Source organism: Elephantulus edwardii, unplaced genomic scaffold (assembly GCF_000299155.1).
Source record: "Elephantulus edwardii isolate Elephantulus edwardi_28Jun2011 unplaced genomic scaffold, EleEdw1.0 scaffold00216, whole genome shotgun sequence".
NCBI classification, from domain to species: Eukaryota; Metazoa; Chordata; class Mammalia; order Macroscelidea; family Macroscelididae; genus Elephantulus; species Elephantulus edwardii.
In genome coordinates this window covers 4,306,188-4,329,174 of record NW_006399966.1, presented here as the reverse complement: position 1 = coordinate 4,329,174, position 22,987 = coordinate 4,306,188, and the positions used below count along the sequence as shown (strand labels likewise).

At 46.3% G+C, this 22,987-nt stretch overlaps 1 protein-coding gene across 1 annotated transcript in view; it reads right to left on the bottom strand.

Annotated features, from left to right (window-relative positions):
• The window catches only part of HDAC5 (histone deacetylase 5), a 29,969-nt gene extending 26,008 nt beyond the window's left edge, over positions 1-3,961 (bottom strand). The window contains exon 1 of the mRNA XM_006897850.1: positions 3,940-3,961. Within this exon, the coding sequence (XP_006897912.1) occupies positions 3,940-3,961 (22 nt within the window). The remainder of the gene's footprint in view (positions 1-3,939) is intronic.
• Between the last annotated feature and the right edge of the window lie 19,026 nt (positions 3,962-22,987).

Genomic DNA, 22,987 nt, shown 5'->3' with positions numbered 1-22,987 from the left:
GTCCAAAAGGCTGGGTTGGAGAGCCTTGTTCAAATCAAGTCAGCTTTCCCCAAAGAATAAAAAAATCAAGGCCTTGTACAGAAGCACTCCACAAAGTGTGGCGCCTGGAGACAACATGCCTGCCTGCCCTCCAATTCTCTCCTGTTCATCAAGCCCAGTCATGCCAGAGCCCATCAGCCATCACCTGAGAGATGCCATGTGCCCAGTCTCAGGCTAGATGCTGGTGAAACCCTCATGTTTAGAACCAAATCCAGGGAAAAGGATCTTCTTTTCCATCTTCTACATCTTCTGTCTCCTCAGACCATCTGGTCGGAAACCTTCAACCCTCTGGGAATGATGGATCAGGGAAGACGAGGCGAATGGAGTAGACCCCAATGTGTCGTGAGTACAGCGGTGGGGGTGCTCTCAATGGGGAGAGAACACTTCCTGGACCCCCTGCCCACACAAGTGTTGACTCCCTTTTTCCTCCTCTGGGATGGCTGTTAGACTTCCCCGGGGGTTCAGAGGCTGGGAGGTAGGATGCCAAGGTTGCTGGCTCCACCCCACGCCCATGCCCCAGTTTCTCTGGTCACCCAGCAAAGAGGGAGCAGTTACCCGCAGGCCCTCCCTCCTGGGAAAGGGAAGGAGAGAAAGTGTGGAGGGTGCTGGGAGGTGCTGGGCGGCCAGGTGTTGTTATGAAGCTTGTCTCCCTCCCACGTTGGGGGATAAGGAACCCAGCGGCCTCCTCTTGAGTCTTGCCACCACCTAGACAGGCTCGCAAGGATGGCCCTTACTCTTGGCCTCTCCTCTGGGCAGGGACAAAGCAGGTGAAGGGCCCAGCTGCCACGGATCTGCTCCCAGCAGGCTGGCCCAAGTCCAGCAGGGGTAGATCTTATTAATCTTCCATCCCCAATGACTTCACTGAGGGGAACACACAGTAATTACCAATTCTGGAAAAATGAGGAATGCCTCAATCCTCTAGCCCCTTTTTGTTTGAAGAGAAGCCAGAGACCAGGGTAACATCTCCTCAGGGAAGTGGGCAGCCCTACTGATGGCCTCTGCTCTTACCACAGAACCAACTGCAAAGTCAAATCAGATGCTGCATTCCACTCAGCCCAGAAGTAAATCAGTTTGCACCCCTGAGGAGGAAGGGATGGCGCTCGGGTACATACCTCTCGGTCTCCTCCTGCTGTCCCTCATCCAGACACACTAACTTTTATGTAGCCTCAGATGGCCCACTTTGCTTCTGTTCCCTACAGAGTCAAGTCCAGAGTTTGGAATGCTGGTAATACTGTGGCAAGATTTGTCCACTGGAAAGGTTCCTGTGCTCAGAGGAACTGAGAGAAAGCCATGGGCCAGCAGAAAGCTCCCTGTCTCTCCCTAGCCCTGCTGCTCTGCACACCTGGGAAAGAACTAGCTTTCAGGGGTGCCGAGGATGAGAGTGAAAGCTGTTCAGAAGCCAGATCACTCAGGCCCTGAAGAGTCACCATTTCCTCATCATTCCCTGGCACCCCTGTGCCTGCTTTGTGGGACCTACCCTTCCTTTCTGGGGCTCCAGACATTCTCTGTGGGGTGTCCACAGGGGAAGTGGACACCCACATACTCAAGCTACAATCATGGTTTCATTTTCTTTCCACGGAATCCCAGGGCACAATGCTTCCAGGCTTCTACCAGACACCAGGCACCCACAGCGCCAGCCCAGATGCCACCTTAAGCTCTGGGAATACTAGATGCTGGATCCCTCAAAGAGGAAGAGGTGGCTGGTTCTCTAGCCCAGGGTTGCCAGAACTCCACAACTCTGTGGAACCCTAGAGAAACTGTCCCAAGGGCTTCAGATGGGGGGAGATCAAGCTCTGACTGGGGCCTCTCAATAATCCCAGGTTCCCAGTCCCCAGCCCTCTCTCTTGGTCCCTCCTTCCCAAATACAGGGAAGACAGCATCTCCCCCTACTGGGGGGAGCTGGAAAGCCTCAGGAAGGGAGGCTGAGTTCACAGGCTCCCTAAGGGGTACACCCTGGGCCAGGACTTAGCAGCACAGGTTCCCAAGCTAGCTGCCACCTAGGCCAAGAGCACCACCCCTTCCAGCCCAGCAGAAATGGCTTCACGGAGAATTCAGACCACCAGTGTCTGGAAAGGCAATCCAATATCCTCATCTCTGTCAACCTAATAAAGCCCCAAAGCAAGAAAATATCTTTCCCGAACCATGAGTGGTATCATGGTTAGACGCAGGCCCAGTGTGAAGCAGGGGCTAGAGGTGGTTTCTGGACAAGTCATCTTAACTAGGAGGGAAGGAGCAGAGAGCTCTAGCAGTGGACATAAGCAGCCCTGCCAGCGTCAGCGAATGCAGTGGAGATGGATAAGGGATGAACAAGAAGCTACCACAGACCTAGTCTTTCTTTGGCCAATCTAGCCCAAGACAAGAAAGCAAAAAAGTCAATGTTTACAGCTCATCCTGCAGCATGGGAAACCCACAGACTCCTCTAAAACATGTCACCAGTCCTACAGGTTGGAGAAAGGCAAGGGCGGAGGCAGGAGGGCCTGAGGGGGTACCAAAGGGCCTGCGGAAGGGGACTTATCAGGCGAAGCTGGCTTGGTCGGCCTCAGGAGCCCAACCTCCTCCAGCTAGCGTTCTCCTGTCTGTAGCCCAGGCCCAGGGAGTGTCTTGCTGCAGAAGGAAAAAACTCGAGAGGAGGGGGGAGCAGAGACTTGATCACAACAAACGGCACACAATCAACCAACCTACAGCCCCCAGCTTCCCTGTGCTTGGCTGCTGAAATCCCCAGGATCTTGGGTCAGGGCTTCTCCCGAACGTCTCTAGCCTGGGGTCCCCGCAAGAGATGACCTTAGAACTCCAGCCAACTGAAGACAGAAGATGGGGGTGGCCTGCATTCCTCTTTGGTATAATAGCTTCTGTATCATCCAGCAAATGGATTTCATGGTTAGGCTGTAGTTTCCCTATATCTACGGCAAGGAAAAAAAGTATCTTTCTACTCCTCCTAAAAACAATGTGGGGACGAGGCGAGATACTTGAGAGTTAAAGTTGAGCAAGACTGACTCTGAACTTCTAACACAGTACAAAGAGGAGACAGTCAAGGACAGAAAGCAGTTATTACTCTCACCACACTGACCCATGACCCCGTGGGAAACTCCTGAGGGTCCAGCTCAGGCCACTTGGACACATGCTCATGGGCACACACCCAAACCCACCCATGCACAAAGCCGCCTGGCGTCCCATCCATGTACTATTTCTGGCCGCACTGGGCAGGGTCCTAGCTGCAGTAGGGAGTAGGAAATCTTGAAGCCTGAGATCCCAAATTAGGAATATAGGAATATATCATGCCCAGTGCAAAGAGGCAGAGAGTTGGGTCTACTTGGATTTGCAGGACAGACAGAGACTGCTACAAACGTCACCCTACCCATCAATACCACATACCTACACTACCAAGGCTTAAGACAAAGACTGACAATTGACAGGGACCCTGCAAATCTCCTCTAACGAAGTATGATGTCCAGAGAAGCATTTCACCAAGAAAAGAAGCCTCCATCACAAAGAGGACGCCTTTAGGATACTGTAAGGAAACTCTTTCAAGATCATTCTGGCCCACCCAGAACACTTCAGGGGTGCACATCCCTCCTCAGGCCTGCCTATCTTGGCTAACAGAGAAATACAGGGCTGGCTGAGGTTTTTTAGACATTCATAACAGACTATGAAGTTGGTCAGGACAGACTGACACAGGGCTGGCTTTTAAGGTTCCCAAGCTGAGATAGCCAGCATGCAGGCAGAACTAAACCCAGGACCAGTAGAGACTATCAGTCCAGTTTCACTTGAAACCCCTTCCCACTCGTGACTCCCTCATTTTCTCACAGCTCAGAGACCATGAAGGCCCAGTCTGGACACCCACACAGTCTATCACACCCAAAGTTACCCCAGGGTGCTCTTCTCCAGCATCCCAGCTCTTACCCGACTCGTTAGGAGAGTTCATGCCGGCTTGGGCCCGCAGGAAGCTGGCGTTGGGGGCTAGGATGGGAGGGGGCGGAGCTGTGGTGATGTCAAGAGAGACAGACGATAACAGACAGACGGGACGGGAGCCCGGGGCCACTGTGCCTCTAATGCCCATCCGAGGCCATCCTTCGGGCGAGGTGGTCAGGCACTCAGAACAGCATCCCTGGGGAGAGATGGAGCAGGGTTAGACCCCCAACTTAGGAATCTGATAGTTAAAGGAGGCCCAAGGCAGACTGGGAAGGACATCTAATCAGGTACACAGAGGAGTCAACTGACCTGGTTAGAACCTGACTGCTTCTAAATCGGTGAGGTTTCCAGCACCCAAAAATACATAGGCAACAGCCACAATGTCCAAAAAAGTGAGTGTCTACTGCTATATGGGGAAACCTTACAAACTCCTAAGGATATCTGACATGGAAATGGGTGATGCCATTGGAGAAAGTGCAGAAGGTGTTATGAACTCTGTCCCTGGCAGTGGTGGGTCACAGAGCTGATCCAGATCCCCAATGAAAATTAGAGGGCAACTGGTTAGAAGCTCCAAGAGCCTGAGCTAGAACTCCCAGAAAGAGAGTCCCTTCTCCTCACTTTCTGATCCTTGTGCTACTCCAACATCTCATTCATCTACAAAGCCCCAGAGAGTGTTCAAGTATCGTCCATTCGAAAATGGGTCAGGGCTAGAGGGTAATCACCAATCTCTCTTCTACCCACAAACCATGCTGTTTCTAGAAATTCTGAAAGGCCAGGACACCTATACTAGACCCTACATCCCATTGGCTGGGGGTCCAAGCCTCAAGCCCAGAGCTGTTGGCTATGTTATCCGGTTCTGCCTGGTCAAAGAGCCTGTGAGGTGCGAAATCCAGCCTCTGCTCTGCCTGCCAACCCATGGGCCTGACACAGACTGGATCCATTCAGAACAAGGCGCTTTTCTTTTGGCTTGCACAAAGGCACCCGAAGGTTCAGCAGCGGCCAGTAAAGTAATAAGAGTATGACCCAGGATTACAAGACCATGGGTTTGCCGACATGTCCCTACTACTCCAGCTCCCCCTTTACCCCCAACTCCATCATCAATAGTCCTCCAGTTTCAGTCTCTGTGTACACACCCACCTGGGCCTATCCCTAAACAGTCCAGGATCTACCCAGACATGATCTCATTCATTTGTTTCCAAATGAAGACATGCCTTCCAATATCCAATGAGGAAGCAGTAAGCGATCAGAGGAGGCTGAGAGGAGTTACACATTTAAATCCTAACTCTGCTCCTCAAGCCAAAGGAACTCAGTTCTACTCCCTAGCTAAACCACTTCCTATCCCAGCAGGATTAATACTCAGTAAGCCTTAGATTTTCATCAAGGATTCCCAGGAATGGGCTCTCTTTGGGCCCAGGAGCCCCAAAGCCAGCTCTGTCAGGGACACAAGAGCACACAGGCACGTATAAACGTGCTCGGGAGATCTAAAGGTCTTAGGTGTGCTGTTCCCTGACCTCAACCACAAGGTTTGAATTCTGGGCTCTGTAACCGGAAGAAGGCACTCTCAGATGATCTGGGGACAGACATGGGTGGGGATCAGGATGGTCCAAGGGGCTGAAATGATCCTGAAGCACAAATATGAAGTCAGGACAAAGACCTTGCAGGGCCAGGGCCAAACTCAGGAATGTGGCAGGTGGGGCTGCTGGTGCCCTGGCAGGGCTTGCGTAGGCAGAGAGCTCAGCCCGTGCCCACACAGGGGCTGGCACCCAGTCCTGCTCACACCCTTTCCCGTGGGTTGGGGAATATAGGTTCAGAAATTCCCACGACTCCCAACAGCTCAAGTGGCCCAACCCATCTTCTTAGAGAAAGGTACCTCCACAGCAGATCACTTAAGGGGACAGAAGTCTTAATGGTGCGAAAACCAGGTAAAGCTCAGGTCCCAGTCCCCGTCATCTTTACCTACTCACCCTAACTCTGAGCTTTAAAGGTGCAGATCTTCATTCAGCAGGGAAGAGAAAGGGAGGAGCTTCTGGAACCCACCATGGGCTTGAGCTTTCATTATGCCCAACCTCCTCCCTACACGCCCCCCCCCGAAGGACTCAGCAGCAGGACACCTGTACCCCATCCACCAGCAAAGGCCTACAGAGATTCATGTCCCAGGTGGAGGACTAAAGGGGAAAGAGGGAAGCCCTATCGCTAAAACCTGAGCTATTTGTCCCCTCCACTGGCAGAGAGGCACACTGACCACTGTTAACGTGAGGCTCTTGGTGGGCAGCCACGAACGAGGAGCTATGGGCCGATGAGTCCCCCAGCATTAGGGTCAAACCAGTGAGTGGCCCAGCTTCCTCACCCACTAGGGTCATAAGGTTGACCTCATGGCCGACTCCCTTACTAATTCCCTTTGTCCAGACAGACTGCCTGGATTACCCTGCTCCAGGATTTAAACCTACCTAGGGTAGCAGGTCAAGAAAGCAAGAGGGACAAGAAGCTGCACTGCAATCCCAAAGGTGTGCGGTTCAAATCCACCAGATGCTCTGCTGAAGAAGGAGGAACAATCTCCTCCTGTACCAGTCAGATCTGATTTGACGGCACACACACACACACACACACTAAAATAAAAAGAAAGCAAGAGGGAAACAATCTGCGTTTTAGCCAACAGTTCACATCTAAACTGGAGTGTAGGGAGGGGCAGAAACCCCCGCCCCACACATAAGCAATAAAAACTCTGGCACCAGGTAGGAGGAGAAGGACAGACAGTGAGGGAACCATGATGCAATGCAATGCACCAAAGGCCACAAGTTCACAATGTCACCAAGCAGGGCTCTAGTCCCTCAAACAAGCTTCTGAATTCCTGGGAAGTCAGGTGTCCTTGCCAGGGCCTTTGGAAACCTGGCCACTTAAACCACCAGGTGGCCTCCCAATATCAGCTGTGGCCTGGCTAAAGGAAGGTCCAAGCCTAAACGGTGGGGGTGGGGGGTGGCTCCCCAATTCTTAAGAGGCAGGGCTGAGCCCTAGGAAAGCAGTCCAAGGACTATGAGCCTGAAATTGCTTCACTCTGCCCTAAGGACTTCATGAAAAACTGAGAAGCCCAGACATCCGATGCCAAGACCCAAAGGACAATGCATCTTGATCCTCTTGAGCCTGGCCCAGATTGTTTCTCCAGCCCCCTTCCCCATGCCAGAGTCCCTGGCCTTGTGCTTCCCCTAGACTGGGCCAAAAGGAGCCTGGGAAGATCTGAGTTGTGCAGAGAGTCTGACTTGGACAGACAGGCCCCAAACTAGGGAAAAGGGAGGGCAACAGGGGAGGAAAAAAGGCACCAGGCTGACAAATTCATTTTTGCAATCGGCCCATTTCTGTTTGTCTGCTCAGACGCAGCTCCAGGCATCTGCACAAGCCAGATGGAGGAGGCTGCTATTTCTAGAAAAAAAAGAAGGAAAAAAAAGGGGAGTGAGAGGAGAGGGAGGAGGTAGAGGCAGAGGGCGGAAGACTTGGTACGTTTGCCCCAAAACCTCAGGCCAAAGGTGGACCCTAACCAGCACTACCAGATAGGGCTCCCAGTCAAGAAAAAAGGGCTGGGGATTGGGTGGGGAGGGGAGGCTGAGGAAAGGATAGGCAGAGAAAGTTTAATGAACCCAAGGCAGCTACAACAGTCCCCCTCACGGGTTGCATCAGGTTTTCATTCATGAGCAAGCCGACAGTGCTCCAAAAATGCCAAGAACCGCCCCCCCACCCCCCCATCCCCAAGAGGAGTGCGTCCTCAAGCAGGCTGGCTGAGCCTGACGCCGCTCCAGACATCTCTCCTCAAAGGGATGTGAGTAGGAAGAATCAATTATTAAAGAGCAGCTGGTACTTCGGCAGCATCTGCACTCCCCCCAGTTCCTCTAGTCGACCCCCCCACACTGCGTGCAGAAACATAAACGACCCCCCCAACCCCAAGCAGGCCCCATTTCTAAACACATAGCTAAGATGCCACCCCTTGGGAAGGGAAAGCAAACCTTTGTCTCTGCAGCTACTTGGGGTGGGTGGGGCATATGATACTGCTGCCCCCCTCCCTCCAAATTACACCATCCAGTCAAAGAAGGAGGAAATATGGGGGAGAAAAGGAGGCTGGCACACAACTAACATTTCTTCCATTCTTGCCCTAAGGAACTTAGAGCTGGCCCCTTTCTCTCTGGCCCCTAGGCACACACAGGACAGAGATGGGGGGTGGGTTGGGGGGAGACAGGGAGGGGAGGATCTTCTAAGCCAGGGAGACATCTGCATGCCTTGTCAAGACACAGGCCAGATCCAAGTCCAAGGGGGACAGAGGGCAAAGAAGGAGTTTAAGAAAATGGGCAGGAATTGAACCAACCTTTCCCCAAACCTTGTGTTTTGGGAGAGGAGACTGGAATGAAGAAGCAGGCTGCCCTAACTGGCTCTCCCACCATCCCCAACCCATCCAGCATCTTCCCAGCCAGGAGGAGCTCAGGGCCTGGAGATCCTTCAGGAAGCTCTGAGTCTACCAGAAGGCCCAGAGCAGGGCACAGCCCTGTCTCTAACCCTCAAAGACAATCTGGCCAGAGGTCCCTCTAGGCAGGATTACTGGACCTTCCGTTCTCTGCATCCTTTTGTTCCTGGGATCTGGCTCCATCTTCCCCTCCCAATTGAATCTTGAACCCGATAACCCATCCCCCAAACCTCTAGAGCCAATTCCAGGTCCCAGAAGCAAAGTGCTCACCCTCAGGAGAGGTGGTCTCGTTAGAACCCCTGCCCCAAAAAGCAATGCAGTGGTTACACTTCTTCAAAGACATCTTAGGAGGCCAGAAGCAGCTAATCAGGTGGTCACCTCCTCCCTGAATGGGGCACCCTCATCCTCCTCCCCTCCACCTTCAAGGCTCCCAGATTAATTACTTATCTATCACCTAGCCAGTTCTCATCTTCCCCAGGGCCCTAGGGATGGGTAGGATAGGGAAGCTGACTCTCCCAAGTTACACGGCACTGGCAGTGTCCCTCACCCCCATGTAACACGGACTCAGGATGAAAAATAGGGACCATCCATCCCAAACAAGAAGGGGGGGGAGCTATTTCATCTCCTAGCTCGTGCTCTCTCTGGTTCCAGGGTGTCAGACAGGAGAAGAGGGTGGGAACAAACGCAGTAATGCTTCTGGGGAAGTGGGTGAGAATAACGGGAGACAGAAGTCAGGTAGGCTCTGCACTCCCCCTCCTCAGGCATGGAAGTCGAAGGCGTAAAATCAAGGCTGCATTCCTAAGTACGGGTAGAAGCGCTGTGGGGTGGCACTGCCCCTAACCTCAGAGTACCAAGAAAAGGGTGTTCAGCGAGAAGGAGTGTGCACAGAATCCGGGTGCAAGGCTCAAATGGTTCAGCAACGCACTATGCGCGGCCAAGGTGGGGGCAATTCAGACAGCGCCGGCCAGTCCTCTGGCAATTTAGGGGCGCGGGTCCGGGGAAGACGGGCCCCTCCCTTACCTGCAAGGGAGGCGCCCCTACATGGGAGGAGCGGGGAGGGGTGCACAAGGCTGAGGCCCCGCTCCCGGGCGGGCGATCTCCCCGGGGGGCGCCGGCTGGCACTCGGGCGCCAGGAAGAAGGAAGGGGGGCGCGGAACGATCGCGCGCGCGGGGAGCTCGCGGACAGCGACGGCAGAAGAAGGGCGCCGCCTCGCGCGCCGGGGGTCTGAGGAGACTGGGGTCGGGCGGTTCGGCGCGCTCACCCCTTGTGACTCGAGCTCCGGCTTCGCGGGCGGCGGCGGCAGCAGCGGCGGCGGCAGCAGCGGCAGCGCCTCCTCGACGGCTCCTCCATCTTTGCGGCGGCTCCTCCGGCTCCGCTCGCCGCCGCCACCAACAACAACATTCGGAGACGTCAGTCCCGTCACGTGACCCGACCCGGAGCTAAAAATAGACTCAGACCCCCCCTCCCCGTTTCAGTCTCCACCAACCCCGCCCCTCCCTCTTGGCCCTCCCGCCGGGCGGGGCCAGCAGCGCCACCGTGACAGCTTCTTAAAGGGCCAGGATCTAGCCAGGAGTTGGGCGAGGGTGGGGGGACGGCAAGGGACTTGATCCTGCGCGTGAAGGTTGAAGGATCGTTGCAGGGTCGGATCCTGAGGGGCTAAGTACGGGGCTTGGCCCTTGGGACTCACTGCTTTTCTCCCTGCGCTTCCTCGACTTCCTTTTCCAGCAGAGGATGGTGCAATCCTAGTCTGCCTAAGCCTCTCCTTAACACGCCCTCCGTGATGGGGGAGGGGAGTGGGGAAGGATTCCTGGGGGGCTCTGGCTTTGGAAGAGGAGAGGGAATGTGTGATTTGACAGGTCTCAAAACCGCCAGGCTTTGATCAGACACACCGCATCCGTTCCAGAGAAAGAAAAGCTGGGAAAGGCCGGGGCAAGGCTTGAAGAGTCCAAGGCCTTCCAAAGGACAGAACAGGAGCAAGACAGACTTCCGGTCTCTTGACTTTGGTGCGGTCTTCTACCACTCCCCTTAGGACACCATAAGAGTTATGTATGATTAAACCTAGACAACCTATGACCCAGCGATTCCTAACAAAAATTTATTCTAGGGAAATAAACATTATTGTGTACAAAAATAAACTTAAAAAGAGATTGCTTACAATGATGTGAAAAGTTGGAAACAACCTACATTTCCATTAGTTGGAGATTGGCAAATAAACTAGGACATAGTCATCCTTTCAATGAAAACTACTACCAAACCCCAAATCCATTGCTGCCAAGTTGATTTCTACTCAGAGCAACCTTTAAAGATAAGAGTAGATAGGCTTCACTGGTTTTCCAAAATTATAAAGCTTTACAGAAGCAGATGCCCAAGTTTTCTCCCACCAAACAGCTGATGGGTTTGAACAGTCAACCTTTTAGTTAGCAGCCATATATGTTATACCACAAGGGTTCTTTGCAGATGGTTTAGATATTAAAAATGATATGTGTTCATATTAATCCAGGAGCTGTCCTGACAACAGAAAGGCAGGCCGTTCCAATCCACCAGCTGCTCCATGGGAGAAAAAAGGGCAATCTCCTCCGGGACTATTTTCTGCCTCTGAAAATTTGCTAGAGAGGCAGCTGTGAGTCAGTTCTAACATAATAACAACATTGACCTGGGATATTTTCTTGAAAATCAGGACTTATAAAAGAATTACATAATTGTTCCATCCTCATAACTAATGAATAAAATAATAGAAAACTGATCTTTTATAATACCCTATAATAAAATGAAACTAACATTGTGTAATGCCTTAAGGCAAAAGGATTTTTCTCTTAATGTAGCATTCAGGGTACTAGTTTTTTTATTAAACTAAAATTCCTTTAATTTCTTGAAGCCCTTTTGTTGTATTTTCCTCTTTGCCCCAGAAGTTTATGTCTAAACCTTTTTCATTGCCCTTTCCGGTTTGCTTCCATAATATACAGCCAGGAGTTAAGATTCCTCTTACGACTCCTTAGTTATTTTTTTTTTCTTATTTGTGCCAGCAATATTCCTTCAAAAGTTAAATGATAGTGACAGAATCAATCATGATATGCTTTCCCTAACCAAAACCATGTCAAAGCTTTGCCAAGTGGCAGGTCCTTGCCTTTGCCTTAACATTATTGTCATTGTTGTACTTGTAATAGTTGCATGGTGCCAGCTACTTCTGGAATATTGATAAAATGACGTCAACTAGTCTGGGATATAACTACTCACCAGACTGCCCAGACAAGAGGGAAAAAAACCACTATAAAAATTCCTCACATTCTGCTGTCCTCCCTTATATAAGCCCCCCCCTTCCTACTCCCACCCCAGGTATCTAAGACTAGGAGACAGATTTGGGAAGCTCATCCTAACTCCAGTGTACCAGTATATCATAAGACTTTTATTGTCCCACCTCATCCTTGTTTCTGAGAGTGATTTTCAAGCACCAAATGGCAGATCCTTGCCTTTGCCATAACATTATTGTCATTATAAAAACTAGCAGCAAACAGATACATATATCTAAATATGTTGGAGCTGTTAGGTGTCATGTTAACTCACAGGGACTCTATAAACCACAGATCACAATTTTACCATTTCCTGAACCATCATCACAAACTCCACCATGATCAAGTCCATTGTTGCAGTCAACATGTTAAACCCTCTACTTGAGAGCTGTTCTCTCTTTTCCTAACCGTTCACTTTTGAAAGTATGTTGTCTTTTTCCAAGGACTGACCATTCCTGACAAGATGCCCAAAGTATGTTTCACCTTCCTTGCCTCTAAGGAACACCCTGGTTGCACTTCCTTTAAGACAGACTTATTTTTTAGCAGTCTAAGGTATATTCAATGCTTCACTTCAAAGGCATCCATTTTTCTTTATTTCCTTATTTATTATCCAACTTTCAGATGCACAGAAAGCAGTTGAAAATACCATGGCTTGGAGAAGGCACATCCTAGTTTTTAAACTAAGCTCTTAAGTCGTTTAACAGCAGATTTGTTCAATGTGATGTCTTTTGATTTATTGACTGCTGCTACCATGGGTGTTGATTTTAGATCCAAGTAAAAAGAAATCCTTGACAACTTCACTTGTTTCTCCATCTATTTTGATTTGCCTAGTGGTCCAATTGTGAGGATTGTTTTCTTGATGTTGAGATGTAATGTATATTAAAGTCTTTGATCTTCTTCTGTAAGTCTTTACTTTCTGCAAGCAAGGTTGTCTCATTTGCATAACATTGGTTGTTGCTGAGTCTTCCTCCAATTCTGATGCCACACTCTTCTTCAAATAGTTCCTCCTCTCAAATTATTTGCTCATTACAACAATCTGGAACAAGAGGTGCATTACAAAGTGGACTGGGGATGAGAGTAGGGAGGAGGGAAGGAAGAAAATGTGCAACAATCAATGGATATTGATATTTTAAAAAAAAATTGGTTTTCAATAGGTATACTGAATAGATCTATGTTGTTGTTGTTAAGTGCAAGCAACTTATAATGACCCTATGAAGGAAAGTCCTCAACGCTTGGGTGTCTTTCATCCTCTCTACAGGTTCATACGGTTCCGGAGGCAAGCTATTATGGAAGTGGATGCCACTCCTCCTCCCAAGCTTGTTTTAATCAGGGAGCTCCACCCCACTCTCTGTCCACATTGGGTAACCAACCATTAATGCAAATATAACCCTGTTGCACACCTTTCTTGATTTTAAACCGTGCAGTATCCTTTTTTTGATTTGAAAGACTAATTCTTGGTCTATGTACAGGTCTCATATGAGCAGTTAAGTGTTCTGGAATTCCAATTCTTCTTATTATGATCCACACAAATGTCTGCATAATCAGTAAAACACAAGTAAACATCTATCACCAATGGTATTCCTTGTTCCATGACCTCTTCTGAATTTAGCTTGAATTTCTGCCTGTTCTCTATGTACTATTCCAGTCATTTTTTTTAGACTTTTGTTGTTGTTATTGTTTATTTATTTATTTATTGTAAAAAACCTTGTATGGGGATCCAAGAGGGTAAGGGATAGGAGCAGAAGGGTGAGGCTGGTTAGCTGTTCCAGTTATTTGTAAATAATCTTCAGCAAGATTTTATTTGCATGTGATATTAAAAATATTGCTTGGTAACTTCTGCATCCTATTGAACCTGGACTTTTTGGATTGCAAACAAACATGGATATCCTTCATCAGGTCTTACAAATTTCTTGGCATAGATTAACAAGTTTATCCTGGGCTACACCTATTTGCTGGAACATTTCAATTCATATTCCGTCAATTCCTGAAGTCTTTCCCCATCACCACCACCACCACTGCCACCACTATCTTCAGTACAGCTTAAACTTTTTTGTTCAATACTGCAAGTTCTTGATGACATGTCCGTCGAATTGGTCATTCAGCCCTGATTCTGTGTATTCTTCCAATATTCTTTTGATACTTTCTGCATCACTTAATGTTTTGCCCATAGTATGACAACAAAAGGCTTAAATTTGTTCTTTAGTTCTTTCAGCTTGAGAAACAAGTATGAGAATCAAGTATGCTCTTCCCGTTATATTTTCTAAACTAACTGCAGGTCCTTGCACACTTCATAGAGCATACTTTGTCTTCTTGAATTGCCCTTGGAAATCTACTGTTTGGCTCTCTTATTTCATCACTTCTATGATTATCTACATTCAAGAGCAAGTTGTAGTCTCTCTTTTGACGTCCATGTTAGTCTTTCTTTCTGGTCTTCTTAATGACCTTTTGCTTTCTTCCTGAATAATGGTCATCCCACAACTTCTCTAGATTTTAGTTATTAGGGTTGAATGTATGAAATCAGTTCTTGACATGGTTTTTATATTTAGGTGGAATAAACTGAAGGTCCTATTTTGATGCTCATGACCTTATTTTAAGTTTCTTCAGCTTCAATTTGAACCTGCAGCTGAGTAACATTGTTTGTTGTTGTTATGTGCCACTGAGTTGGATCAGACTCAGAGCTGACCCTCCAGCAGGTTTTCAGAGGCTTTAAATCATATGGGAGAACATGCTCATCTTTCTTTTGTGGAGCAACTGGTAGATTCGAGCTGCATACCTTTGTGTTGGCAGTGCAGCTCCTTACCTCTAGGCCACCAGCATTTCCTGCAAGCTGTTGCTCATAGAATCTCTACGAGTTGGAAGACACTTGAGTTGTTAGATGCTATCAAGACACTTCCAACTCAGAGACCCAATGTACAACAGAGGGAAACACTGCATAGTCCTTCACTATTTACAGCCTTTGCCGTGTGGGAGCCCATTGTTGCAGACACTATGTCAACCAAGTTCATTGAGAGTCTTCCTTGTTTTGTTGACCCTCTACTTTACCATGAATGATGTCCATCTCCAGAGTTCGGTCTCTCCTCACCCTCCTTTCTTCTTCTTCTTCCTCCTCCTTTTCTTCTCCTTTCATCCTTACTTCTAAGGAGCATACTGGCTGTACTTCTTCAAACACAAATTTGTTCATTCTTCTTTCAGTCCATGTTCTATTCAATATTCTTCACCAATAACACGATTCAAAGGCATCAGTTCATTCATTCTTTAGTCTTCCTTATTCACTGTTCAGTTTCCACATGCTTGTGAGGCAATCAATCAAAAATAGTATGGCTTGATTCATGTACACCTTAGTGATCAAAGTCACATCTTTATTCTTTTTTTAAATTTTTTTAAATTATTAATTTCAATGAAAATTTACAGACTTTGGATTTCCATTCAATCACTGTTGCACTTTTCTCCCCGCCCAACCTTCTCCCTCCCAGTACACTACCCTCTTGGAAAAGTAAAAGAAAAATTCTTTCATTGTTTTACAATCCCTCCCCCAGGTCCACTCCACTATGTAGCCTTCACTCTGGACTCCTGTCATGAAAAAAATACCTAATCACATATCCCTTTTAAACAGTTTTCTCCCTCATCTGTTTCAATGCAGTATACATTATTGAAGCCATCTTTCTCAAGTCTCCCCCCAACTCCAAGGTCAGTCCTGTTTTACAACAGTGGCACCATGCAGTATTTGTCCTTTGTGACTGAGATATTTCACTCAGCATAATGTCCTCCAGGCTCACCCATTTTTAATAATATTGCCTGAGTTCCTTGTTTTTCAATGCAGAGTAATATTCCATTGTGTGACTGTACCACAGCTTCTCTGTCCATTCATTTGTTGATGGGCACTTGGGTTGTTTCCAATTCCTTGCTATTGTGAACAAAGCCGCAATAAACATGGGTGTGCAGGCATCTTTATTCTTTAATACATTAAAGAGATTCTTTGAAGCAGATTCTTCTACTGCAATACATTGTTTGGTTTCTGGACTGCTGCTTCCGCATGTATTGATTGTGCATCCAAGTAAAATGATACTCTTGACAGCTTCAATCTTTTCACCATTTATTATTATGCAGCTTAATGGTCCAGTTGTGGAGTTTTACTTTCTTTGAAGTGTAATTAATACTGAAAGTCTTTGATCTTCATCAATAATGCTTTAAATACTCTTTGCTCTTAGATATATATTTGTTTTCCTTATATTTTTAACTTTTAAAAAAATTTACTATTTTTAATGAACATTTACAGAGATTTTGGATTTCCATTCATTCATTGTTGCACTTTTTTCTCTAACCACCCCCCCTCCCCAGTTTGCTCCTCTCTTTGAAAAGCAAAAGATAAACTTCTTCATTGTGCTCTTAGATTTTGTCGTCTGTATATCACAGGTAATCAAAGAGTCTTCCTCTAGTCCTGTTGCTTCATTTCTTTTCATATAATCCAGATTTTCAGATTATTTTATCAGTGTAAAGACTGAAAAAGGATGGTGAAGGGATGCAACCCTGGTGCATACCTTTCTGGGTTTTAACACCTTGTTCTGTTGCAATGATTGTCTCTTCTTAGTATAGGTTCCACATGAGTGGAATTAAGTGTTATGGGATTCTCAATCTTTGCAATGTTATCCATCATTTCTTATAATCCATACAGTCAAATGACTTTGCATAGTCAGTATAACGCAAACATCTTGCTGGTATTCCCTGCTTTTAGTCAAGTTCTATATGACCTTATCCCTCGTTCTTCATCTACTTCTGAATCCTGAATTTCTGGAAGGTAGATCATGTAAGTAAGTCTCTCTCATTGCAGTTGAGTCAGAATTAACTCATAGCTGATCTCCTCTAGGCTATAAATTGCACAAGAGGGAGAAGATTATCCTTTTTTCTTGCTCTGAGCCACTGGTAGATTCACACTGCCACAGAACTGTGGCCTCTGGGTTCACCCTACAGGCCATGCCACCATCCCTTCTTTATCAATATGTGATATTGTTAGGTGATGTAGAATACTACTCACGCAGACACTATAAATAACAGATCTGAACGTTATCCTGTGCCATCCTCACAATCTCTGACACACTCAAGCCCATTGTCATAGGCACCATGTCAACCTACTTGGTCGAGGATGTTCCTCTCTTTTGCTGCCCCTCCACCTTCCCAAACATGATGTCCTTCTCCAAGGAATAGCCTCTCCCAGCAACATGCCCAACGTATGTGAGACAAAGCTTTATCTTTTCCTCCAAGGAGCATTCTGGCTGCACCTTCTCTAAAACATATGCTTGTTCTTTTGGTGGTCCAGGGGATGTTCAGTGCTCTTCTCCAACACAACAGTCCCAAGGCATCAATTCTTTTTCTGTCAACCTTACTCATTGTCCAGCTGTCAGATGCATAGCAAGTGACTAAAAAGACAATGGTCTGAATCAGACAGGCCTTAGTCCTCAAACTGACATCATTACTCTTCAATAATTTGGAGAGGCCCCTGACTGTGGACTGTCTCAGTGCAGTATGCCTCCTACTCTCCTGAGTGCTAGTACCAAGTGCATTGATCGTGGATTGAAGTAAGATGAAGTCAGTGACAGTTTCCCTCTTTTCCCAGTCCATCATGATGTCACCTATAGCTTTAATGGTGAGAATTTTTGTTTCCTTGACATTAAGAGCAAATCCATATTGAAGGCAATGTTGGATTTTCTGCAGCAAGTGCTTCAAGTCTTCACTTTCAGCAAGCAAGGTTACTCTTGTGAGTAATGAAGTCAGTATATAAAATATTTAGAATAATTATTTTATTATTTGTGTGTACCGTCAAATTGAATCGGACTGGTACAGGAGGAGATTGCCCCTCCTTCTCCAGCAGAGCATCTGGTGGATTTGAACTGTGTACCTCTGGGATTGTAGTGCAGCTTCTTGCTACTAGGCCACCAGAGCTCCCTTAGAACAATTTTTTAAAAACCCTTGAAGAATACACACCAATGTGCTAACTTTTACTTTTTTCCTTTACCTTCTATGTATCTGGAATTTTTTAAGAATCTATTTAATATCAATAGGTTTGATTTATGAGGTTTATTTTTGGTCCTTCCAGCACTCAAGAGGAATGAATGAAATGAATGATCGTTAAAAAGTTAAACCGATCATAAAATAAAATGCCTGTATCTGCTGAACAGAAAACTGATTTGCTCTATAAACCTTCACCCAAATCATACCAAAAAAGACTAAACCAACATGAGCACTCTCTGACTGGACAATGGACTCTTTGGGGAGACAGGTCCACAAGGCATCAGCTGCATCATTCTTCTGCAGGGGTCCCTCGTACCTCCTTTCTCTACTGATGCTGCCGTTCTTTTGTTGTTACTTTCACACAATCTGGCACTGTCTCTTGAGTAGTTGTGTTGAGTAGAAATTTTGCTTTCTCAGTGCTTATTTTTTCTTCCCAAGCAGGTTCTGAGCCACTTAAAAAAAGAGACAGGAATGTAGTCCTTTTTTTGCCTCTCCAGCACTTTGCACATCTCCTCAGTAAAGACAAGAGGACACTGGAAGACTGGAATTTCTTCTCTGTGGATCTTGGAGCATGAGACAAGATTTCCCCAGTAACTGCCAGTAACTGTCTCACTAAACACTTTGGCTAGGCATTTCTCACTTTATAGATGAGGCAACTAAAGATTCACTCCAACCCCAATGCCTTCGAGTTCATGCTGACTCACAGCAACCCTCCACTGAACTTCTGGGGCTGTAAATCTATATAGAAGGAAAGTGCCTGTCTTTCTCCCTCAGCGCAGTTAGCAGCCCAATACTTTATGAACTACACTACCGAGGCTCCTCAACTAAGGCTTAAAGAAGCTAAAAAACTGCTTGAAGTCATAGTTTGTACAAACAGAACTGAGATCCAAACTCGGATCTATCTTTCTGCTCCTCAAGCACAGGAAACAGAAGGCTAGAGGGGCTGGATTCCAAGTCCAGCACTCTTGCCCTCTTCTCTGGTTATCACCTCTGGCAGCCAGCAGTAAAATGTCCAAGAAGCTACATCAACAAACCATATGGAGCACTCACATACGTAAAGATAACTATGTCCACTTTCTCTTGGCAATTCCCTGTTGCTGTTGTTGTTGTTAGGTGCCTTCAAGTCGAGTGTAGCTCATAGTGACTACGAACAAGCGATCTGAATCCTGGGTTTCAGCGTTTCATGGGTTACGTGCATTCCTCACAATTACAGACACACGCAAGCCCACTGATGCAGTCACCCTGTCTACCCACCTGGTTGAGGGTCTTCCGTTCTTTTGCCACACCTCCAACTTTTCAAGCAAGGTGTTCCTCTCCAAGGAATATCCTCTCCTAGTAACATGCCCAAAGCATATTAGATGAAGGTTTATCATTTTTGCCTCTGAGGAACACTCTGCCTGCACTTTGTCCACGATACACCTATTTGTTCTTTTGACAGTACATGGATATTCAGTATTCTTCTCCAACACCACAGTTCAAAGGCATCAATTTTTCTGTCATCCTTATTCATTGTCCAGATCTCAAATATGTAGCAAGTGATTGAAAAGATCATGGCCTGGATCAGGTGCACCTTAGTCCTCAGATGACATTAGTGCTTCTCAATAATTCGGAGAGATTCTCAGGGAGTTTGACCTTAAATATCCCACTGGAAGTCTTCAATTTCTGGTGTCTGGAAGGCATGTTCCACCATCCTTGAGTGGATCTCTCATTCACCCAATTCAGCAGAAGGCCACCTGAATGATCTCATTTACTGTTTTTATTATTGTTATCCTCAGTTCTAAAATGAAGTACCCGAGGCTTAGAAGTCTTAGGGAACTCATCAAAAGTCAAGTTAGTGAGAATGCAGAGATATGACCCCATGTTCCCCAAGTCCAAAGCCCGAGTGGTTTGGTAGCCAGACTACTTACTAAAAGTGGTCGCCAAGAAAATGTCTCCAGTGTACTCACTAAATCTGAGTTCTTCCTCCTGTTAAGTAAGAATAGCAAAACAGGAGTCTGGCAAGCAAAGAAGAGGCTTATTAGAGAAAATACTTTGCAAAGGGAAGATAAAGAAGAACAAGGTGCATCTAGCTCATGACTCATTTGACAAAGGAGGATGAGATAATTTTAAAAGGCTTTCAAAGTAAGACAGAGACGTCATGTTTATTCATGAGAGGGCTGGGGTTTAAGAGTTAACACCTATCAAAAAGAAAAGATCTCCATGTTTATTCATGACTAGGCAGGAGGGGTTCATCTGGGATTGGCCCACATGGGTGAGATTAGGATAATTAAGCACACGTGCGGTTGTTCTTTCAAGATGGTTACCATGAGAAGTACTTCGTAGGTTTTGTTGGGAGCATGTGTTTATAATCAAGACAATTGCAAGTATGCAGGATTTAGCAAGTTCCAGAAACAGGTGTGTGTGACTTTAGAGATGACCAGCTGCAGATGTGGCTTTTGATCATCAGGACATGTCCTTTCAAGATGACTGCTCTGTAGAAGGTCAGATAGGAGTCACTCTCACGGCACCTGAAATCTCTTATTAAAGATTATTAAGAGGGAACACTTACTCAGGAGCAGTGCTGTCAGTTTAGCCACTGGTGTTCCTGATCTTCTCATGTTCCATGGTCTTCTCAGTCACTTGGTATGCATCTGAGAGCTGGACAATGACTAAGGATGACAGAAGAATTGAAGTCTTTGAACTGTGGTGGTGGAGAAGAGTACAGAATATCCCACACATTGCCAAAAGAACAAACAGATATGTCGTGGAGAACATGCAGTTGGAGTGCTCCTTGAAGGCAAGGGTGGTGATGTTTCATCTCAATATACTTTAGGCATGTAACTAGGAAAGGCTATTTCTTGGAAAAGGATGTCATGCTCGAAAAGGTGAAGGGAGAGTGAAGGAGAGGAAAACTTGATGATAAGGATGGACACAGTGATTGCAGCAATGGGCTCACCTGTGCCAGAAGTGATAAGAATGGCACATGATAAGATAGGGTTCAGATCTATTGTTGATAGGGTCCCTCTGAGTCTTACTCAACTATCACCCAACAACAACAACAAGGAACACCTAGGAACTCATTTAGGGTGTGCTCTTGGGTCTTGTAATACCTGTATTAACTGAATGCTGGCTTTCAAAAGAAATACTTTAATTCAGCATATCATAAAAAGAGAGAAAGGAGGGGGGAGAATAAAGTCTGATTAAGAGCAAGCCTATAAGTAACTCATATAAAATTTAAGACAGTTAAATTTTTCCTTCTAAAAAAATTTCCTCATTTCCGTCTCATTCCTTGAAAAAGCGGTGCTTGATATAAGGTCAGAAGGTCCTGTTATTATGTTAATAGCAGGGAGTGATAGGTAATTGCAGGGCAGAAGCAAACTACAACAGTTAAAAATTTAAATGTAATAAAGAAGTAGTTTTCTTCAAAATTGCCTTTCTAGCCTGTTGCAATCCCCATTTTTTGTTAGTTTCCCAATCTTGGGAAATAAGGCAATTCTTTGGACTCTGAGTTTAATAAAAATCCCTTTTGTAAGTGGCCCTACCTTAAAGGAGGCCAAGTGTTGTCAAATCCTAAAGTCTAGTAAAGATGTTGAAAACTTTCTGAAATAGCTACTTGGGCAATTTAAAAGATAGAAGAGAGGAAGAAAGAAAACAACAACAACTTTGGATACCATCTGAACTCAAAATGCCGAGAAAGCAGGAGTGCAGTTCCTCTTAATTGAACCTACCCTGCCTGGGTTTAACCTCTGGGCTACACTGCATTTGTGGAAGGTACACAGTGAAGGCAAAGACTTTGACTTTGACCTGGGCCAGGCCTCTATCACTTACCAGCTGTGGTTTCAAGAAGCCTATTTAACCTCTTGGGATCATTAGTTCTTTAGACTAATAGCTTTTTCTTTGCCTGGCCTCCCCACCCCTTATTCTTTATTCTGAACAAGAAGAGGCCACTCAAAACCTTTTAAGACCTCAATCACTAACCCACATAGGATGCAGACATTGTCTTTGTAGATTATTATGCCAATTGACCTTGATAGCCCCAAGACGACTATCCTGAGCTCCTTGTGGCAATGTATTTTTTCTGGACCCTTAAAGGAAGATAGAGTCATCCCTGGGTAGTGCCAAGAGTTAAAGCAAGTACTCAGCTGTTAATCAAAAGGTTGACTACTCGGCAAGACTACTCGGCAGCACCTCAGAAGAAAATGCTGGCAATTTAATTACAAAACTAAGTCACTGAAGAACTTGTAGGGAGCTCTGGTGGTCTAATCAGTCAGGAGCTGCACTGCTAACCTGAAGACTTGCTGACCAAAAGGCCGGCAGCCAGAGTCCACCAGCTGCTCTGAAGGAGGGAGATGGGCAATCGCCTCCTGTGCAATTGCCAGCCTCTGAAACGTGCTGGAGAATAGACAGCAATGAGTGAGTCAGTGAGGACCTTCTGGAGCACATTCCACTCTGACACAAACTGAGTCACCGTGAGTCAGAACTAACAGGACAAGCAGCTGATTAAAAGTGTGTGTATGGAGGCAGGGAGCTCTGGAGGCCTAGTGGCAAGACACTGCACTGCAATCCCAGAGGTACATGGTTCGAATCCACCAGATGCTCTGCTGGAGAAGGAGGGAGAAATCTCTTCCTGTACCAGTCAGATCAGATTTGACGGTACACACACATACATAAATAATAATAAAATAAAATAATTTAAAGAAAGTATGTGGAGTGAAATCAAACTCAGAGGTAGAAAGGCCAACAAATGAGTTTTATAAAGACATTTAAAAACCATTTCATTGAGGTATTGTTTATATACCACAAAAGTTACCCATTTTGAGTATACAACTCAATATTTTTAAAAAATTACTAAATTCCCATCAACAAACGAATGGATAGAGAAACTGTGGTAAACGAATGGATAGAGAAGCTGTGGTATATTTACACAATGGAATACTAAAGGAACTCCTGCAATATTATTCAAAATGGGTGACCCTGGAGGACATTATGCTGGGTGAAGTATCTCAGTAATAAAAGGACAAACACTGCGTAGTGCCACTGTTGTAAAGCAGGACTGACCTCAGGGTTGGGGGAAAACTAAGAGAGGATAAATAATGTATGTTGTTGTTTGTTGTTATGTGCCGTCGAGTTGTTTGTGACTCATAGCAACCCTATGTACAACAGCCCGTGCTCTATCTTGTGCCAATCTCATTGCCTCTGACACACCCATCCCGAGTATCCCAGTCACTGAATCAATCCACCTCACAGAGAGTCTTCCCCTCCTGCGCTGTCCCTCTACTCTACCCAGCATGATGTCCCTCTCTAAAGACCTGTCTCTCCTTA